General features: G+C 36.5%; 1 protein-coding gene across 1 annotated transcript; it reads right to left on the bottom strand.

Moving 5' to 3' along the window:
- Positions 1–5,102: 5,102 nt before the first annotated feature.
- Positions 5,103–5,618, bottom strand: LOC120083962 (RING-H2 finger protein ATL40-like). Its single transcript, XM_039039868.1, has one exon. It carries the CDS (start codon positions 5,616–5,618, stop codon positions 5,103–5,105), a length of 516 nt encoding a protein of 171 aa, XP_038895796.1.
- Positions 5,619–6,767: the final 1,149 nt, after the last annotated feature.

Genomic DNA, 6,767 nt, shown 5'->3' with positions numbered 1-6,767 from the left:
AGCTTTGATCCCAACATTAGATCTTCCTCTGAGAAACCTATGGTTGTACAACACGAGGCATATGCGCACATCGTAGAGGTCGATACACTAGATTCATTGGATTCTAACAATACGTCAATGAGAGCCGTTTTAGTTTCCCGAGGGAGCGACAATAGGCCATCTATGCTGAACTTTGGTAAATCTTTTGATTCTACTATCGTTTTCGATGAACTTAGAGAAGTATCCACCTCTTTTATCGTGTTGACAGTGTGACAGGCAACAACCTCTGACCTTTTCCTCGAACTTCTCTAAAAGAAAAAATGCTGATGTCACTTGTTACTTGGGTTAATGGAAGTTCTCATCTTCCTCCTCAACAAGTTTGAGCTTCCAAGCTTTCTTTTTTTCCTTCATTTTCTTAGTTCTGTTCCCTCTTCTATAACTCTTATAGAAGCGCGACTCTTTTTAGCTAGACTCGACTTTCTCTTCTTTCGATGCGTTACGAGAATCATCATCATCAATATCAACATGTTCTTCTCTATTTTAAAATCTGTCATTCAGATCTTTGCTGAAATCGAAAGACCACAGGTTTGAAGGTCCCAAATTGAACCAAACTCTCTATTTTATTATAACATATAATTGATGTTAGAGCGCTCGAAGTTACTGCCACTGTGGCATGGTTTGTTTGAGCAACTTCATCACGATCTAACTCAATATTCCTCTCACGAGCCAACCTTAGAATCAGCTCTTTCAACATGGAACATTTTTCGACCGGGTGAGTAATGACCCTATCATACTTGTAGTAGTTAGGATTGTCCACTTTTCTTACTTGTTCCAGTCATTTGCATTTTGGTAGCTGGATAAGTTATTTTTCTAGTAGTTGTTCAAACATATCTGCAACATCAAAGTCAAGAAATGGATAAACATTTTCTTGTCTCTCTTTCAAAGTCAGGCGACATCTTTTGCCTCCCTTATCCTTCTTCTTAAGTTTCTTCTCTTTTTCTTTTGAAGAAAATTTCAGTGGGGTCGTATTAAAGACCATTGATTCCTTTGTGATGCTTTTCGCAATCTTTTCAGCGTCCTTTTCTTTTTTCTTATCCTTCTTCACTTCAGGGATCAGGAAATCTTCCATTCCTCTATTAACGATGCTCAACTTCATGTCGTGGGCATGAATTGCCAATTCTTCAAACGTACGGGGCTTTATTCCTTGTAGAATATAGAGAAATCCCCAGCGCATACCTTGGATGTACATTTCGACAGGAAACAGTTCGATGAATCGTTCTTTCCAATCTAGACTTAGAGCTCTCCATCGATTGATGTAGTCGATGACCGACTCTTCTTTTCGCTGCTTGGCGTTTGTCAACTCCATCATGCTGATAGTGTGTCTGGTACCAGTCAAAAGCATTTTCTTTCAGGGTTCTGACAAACTGATTGATTAGTATATTTTCTCTGGTTTCTGCGTTCTCGCATGTTTCAACAAAGTGGGCAATGTGTTTCTCGGGATGCCCTTTCCATCGAATTGCTAGAACTTCGAGGGTTGGTACCCAACAGACATTCTCAAGCTGTCAATTCTTTGGGTGTACGACTTGGAATACATAAAATAGATTTGAGACGGGCATCCATACTGAGCCCTTATGGAGGTCATGATCATATCTTACGGTTCTCCCTTTGTTATTTGCTTTAATAGCAGGGGTTTGGTTCGATTTAGCAACTTTTCAAGCCTGCATCTGTTCTCTTAAGGCAGCGATCTCATGATCTCACTCCTCAACAGCTTTCATAAAAAAATTTATCTTTCTTTCCATTTCTGCCATGGCCTCCTTGGTTGTTACATCTACCATCGTGACAGAAATCACATCTGGGTGTGATTCCCTCTTTGACTTGCTGGAGGCAAAAGTAGAGTTGTCAAACAAGGGATTTTCTATGATGACAATCCCGCCTTTAGGAGACTCTTTCATCTGTTTCAAGATGTTATGCACGATGAGGAACCTTACTTTTTCTCCTGCATAACTTCCTTTGAACGACTGCGGGTGATAGGTCTCACATCGAAGTCGCTTGTAGTAGTTACTTTGGATGCATCTTCTTTTGGTGCCATTGATTTGTTTGAATGTTGAGAGAGAGATAAGAGGTAGAGAGGTCCCACTAGATGTGTCAGTTTGTTTGGACAAGGTTTCTGGAGAAGTGTATTTCATAGAGTTGAACTTGGTTGATGTTGATGTTGATTTGATGAGATGTGGTTCGATCTCTAGTACTTGATCCTTTGATTCTCTGTCAGTTGAATGCGTACGTTTGACTTATGAAGACGGAGTACATAATATTCTTGAAGTCGAAGTCTTGGGAGAAACTTTGAATCTTCTTGAGACTTGTGTCTTCAAAGGATGTGCAGCTTAAGGAGTCAGGGAGTTTTATGAGTGTAGATAATTGATGACACGCGGAAATGTACGTCATCTTAGGCATTTTATTTAGAATTATGAGGGCTGTTAAGCATAATATGCGGTAATTATGTTAGGAATTCATGAGAAAATGAGTTTGTGTTGTTCAGCGTTAAGAATCTCGGTTAACCCACTATTACACGTTATTATGCATTCAATTGTCTATCTTTGTAGCTAACGCAGGAATCAGACGTAGATGTGGAAGCCGGGCTATCACATAGATGATCACATGCGGAGAAATTCTTCATCGCAAACGCAAACGCATACGTTCAACGCATGGGTGTTGCAGTAATCAACCGCATGCGTCCATCGCATAGGAGTTACGATCGTCAATCGATTGCGGTCATCATGTAGAAGTTGTGGTAACCAGGCGATTGCGGTCATTTCAAGATTATGGCTACACGATGATAACCATAATAGCAGGATCATCGCAAGGTTGGTAGAATGGAAGCATCAATGCATATCTCGGAAAAATCAAAAGTTGATGTTGAAATTTCACCACCACACATTTAGCAGCGCTGAGATTCAGAAAAGGAACCAACCGCGCCGCTAATGTCAATCAGAGCAAGTTTCAATAAATGCTGTCAGCAATCAAGCTCTATAAATAGAAGCCGCTGGAGTTAGAATTTCAAACTCATCTAGGTTTTCAATCCAAGATTTCCTACCTTCAGGTAGATCTTGTGATCCAGAGAACATTAGAAGAAGCTTGAGAGTTCTTCTCTCCTTCGATCCATTAAGAGTGAGCGACCGGAGCCTTCGCCGGAGTTAGAGTCTCAAGAGAGTCAGCTCCAGCCGCCCTTCCAATGGCACCGACCGGCAAACCTTGACACACATCTGCTGGAAGCCAAGACATTACTTCCGCTGGTCCTTTCAATTTTCTCTTCTTTTCTATATTGTATTGTATTTACATTTTTGGATTAAGAAATTAGTACATTGTGTGTTCAATGCATTTCTTATGTTTCCTTCGATTCCATCTTCCATCTTCTTTGCTTAACACCTTTAACATTCATTGCAATCAACTTTAGTGAGATTGTTAGAGTATCGCATACTTACCATGGGCGGAATTAGAGAAATATGAAGCATGTAGCAAACCTATTTGCTTAGTGTGAAGCTTATAACAATGGTTTGTCTATGAGTAAATTCACAATAACTAATTGCTAATTGGGGAGGGTAAGTGATTGGTGCCGCATAAGCAATGTAAAGTTAGTGTTCACTAGAGATAGGAATAATCTTTTCGTCAGCCAAGTTTTATGTGATTACCGCTTGTCTCGATGAGTGGCATCATTCATCATTTAGGCATAACTTGGAAGAGTAGTCTAAAAACATCTAGTCCTAGGGAGAGCGGATTGGATCGCATAAGCAAGAATGGGGAATTTAGAATAAGCTCCGTTTGCTATTACACAGCGTATACAACCCTACGGAGAGGATATTGCAATGCGTCCCAGAAGTAAGATATGGTGGTGGTAATGCAGTCATCCCGACTTTCGATACACATCGCATACGTCCTAGAATTAGACTCAAGTGTGTGTAGCATGATCGCATAGCTTGCGTTTGTTGAGGTTGCCCTTGCGGTCAAGCTTAGGGTTGCGATGAAGACACCCTTGTATTTTATCTATTTTCCATCCATTTACTTCACGTCAACAGTTGTCGTGTCTCTACCTCTCATTCATACTTCTCATTGCGTTGTCTGTTAGTTAGAAGTAGGAGTAGTTTATAGCTTATACCCCTCCATCATTCTTTTATTCAGCTGCTGCAAACACATTACCGCATAGCATTTAGTTACATGTCCCTGAGTTCGATCTCGGATCACTCGAGAAACTTGCGTTCGTGTTATACTTGGCGTGAGCGCAAGAAAACTTGTGACGGGAACGCATGGTCATCACATACATTCATTAACACATAATTTCATTCCAATGCATGACCACAGACGCATGAATATCAACGCATAACCTAAGACATGCATCGCATATTGCGTCCCACATAATTTTAGTCATCAAGTCTTTGACGGCTAATTTTTCGTCACCAATAATGCTCTCTAAGCTCTTTAGAGTGTAGAATTGTCTACCTCTACAAATGAGAAGAGCTTCTCTATTTATAGAGTTCTCAGGGGGCTTCGTGGGTTTGGACTTGATTAGTCCATGGACTTGACCTTTGGGCCCAACTAATTGAATTTAGGCCTTATTTGAAATTTTGGTCAAATTAAGCTTATTTTTGGGCTCAATTGGACTTTTAGCCCCAAATAATAATATCAAATTGGATCGAATAATTTTATTCAATCCAACGGTTATGAAGGAAACCTGTAGCATCATTAGAATTCATCAATTTATGTCTTCCACTTCAATTTGGGACACGTGTCAACTTCTAATTAGTCTCAAATTCAATTATTTATAATTTCATCATTAATTTAGTAAATGACGCGAGAATTTGCGATTGGTCCAAGATTTTTCATCAACAGAAAATTAGATCCACCACCGTTAAAATTGTGTTATAATATATATATATATATTGATGAGATAATATAATTTTTATTTGTTAACATAAGTCTATATCTTATAATTCCTAATTCAAAATTGATATCTTTCAAAAGAAAAAATCAAAGTCGATATACAATGAGATATAATAATACTAGTTTCCTGCACTATTTTAAACTAATAATTATATTGAATTTGATTAAAAAAAAAAAAGATTTTTGATTGACTACCAAACAGATCCTAAAAAATTGTAATAATTCCTATCAAATGGGAGTATAGGAGAAGAATCCACGGTATTTCCATCACTATCAACCACCACACAAATGACAGTTCGACAAAGAGGACAGTGGTGCTCAACCATAAACCATTGGTCAATACAATCCTTATGAAACACGTGATTGCACGTGTTCATCCTCCTGCACTTCTCCTCTTTTTCAATTTGGCAAAGGCAAATCACACATTCTTTGTCACCGCCATCTTCACTATAACTGAAAACCGGTGCTTCGGTCTCCACAGTCTCTAACAACTCTTCCTTGTCGGATCTGTCAGCTCTTTTGTTAAAGATAATGACTAAGTAGATATAGACTATAAAGAGAAGCAATATGAATACCGCAGCCAAATACTCGTATGGATATACTTCAAGCAGTGACCACGACGGCGACCACGGTGGCGACGGGGAAGGTATTGATGGAATAGAAGCTGGAAAAATAGTTGGGAATGCTGAGAAAATTGGCAACGGCATTTCAAAGTAATATTATTTGGGTGAAACTAATAATCAAAGTCGACTTCGAAAGTTTGGTGATTTGTTTATTTATATAGAGGACTTTCGAGTATGAAAATATTCAATTCATTCATTTAAGGTTTAGGAAATAGGAAAATTTGTTTCCTTAGGGGAATGGGACTCTCGAGTTTAATTATAATTTGTTTCTGGTCAATAAAACGCTGCGTCTTGGGCTTTGGCTTCATTGTGGAAATTTGTAAGTTTGATACACGTGTTTTTTTAATGTTTAAAATGTGACCTAATTACAAAAGTTTAAGAGAGTTTAAATTAAATTGATGGAAGAGAATAACTTTAGATTGAATTTTAATTAAATGATTTATTTATTATCATGGAAAATTAATTATTAATAGCTAAAATATTTTATTTTATTAAAGAAATATAAATAAAACATTTCAACATGGACAAACCTAAACCTTCGTATTATTAATTTTTATTTTGATTTATCTTTTAAATTTTAAAATTTCCATTTAAACCAACCTAATATTTTAAAAATATTATCAATTAGTTATTTGATAATTAAACATAGGTTTAAATCTTATTTTGGTCCCTAAATTTTGTGTTTTATTTTATTATGATCTTTGAACTTTCAAGACGTTATTTTAGTCCATAAACTTTTAAAATGTATTCATTCTAGTTCTTACTGTTAATTCTTTGTTAATTAATTAACAGAATGGTGATGTGACATCTAGTTTAAAATTTTAAAATATGTTTATTTATTTTCTCTTTACCTTGATCTTTGGGTTCAATTACGTCTTTGTTTCTTTAATGGTTTAATTTTAAAATTACAAGTTTACTCATTAAATTTTAGATTTTTTTTCCCCACAGATTGACTGAATTCAAATTGAAAGTTTGGTGTGTTTCATTACACATAAAACTCAACCATTTGTATCTAATATATTAATTATATTTTAAATTTTTTCAAAGCATAGCTCAATTGACATACACATGTGTTGGAGACCAAGATATTTGTGATTTGAATTCCTCTACCCCTATTGTACTTGAAAAACTATTTTTTTTTAATTTATCAGGGACATATTAGACATAAAATTTAAAACTTAGGACCTATTGGTACAAAATTAAAAGTTTAAACATTTATAAGACAATTGAAAG

The sequence above is a fragment of the Benincasa hispida genome, chromosome 8 (genome assembly GCF_009727055.1).
Source record: "Benincasa hispida cultivar B227 chromosome 8, ASM972705v1, whole genome shotgun sequence".
Taxonomy (NCBI): Eukaryota; Viridiplantae; Streptophyta; class Magnoliopsida; order Cucurbitales; family Cucurbitaceae; genus Benincasa; species Benincasa hispida.
Note: the sequence above shows the minus strand (reverse complement) of the source record. Positions and strands in the feature narration are given on the sequence as shown.

Bases quoted from the DNA above. Each gene is read 5' to 3' on its own strand.
- LOC120083962 (XM_039039868.1), bottom strand. From the start codon at position 5,618: ATGCCGTTGCCAATTTTCTCAGCATTCCCAACTATTTTTCCAGCTTCT.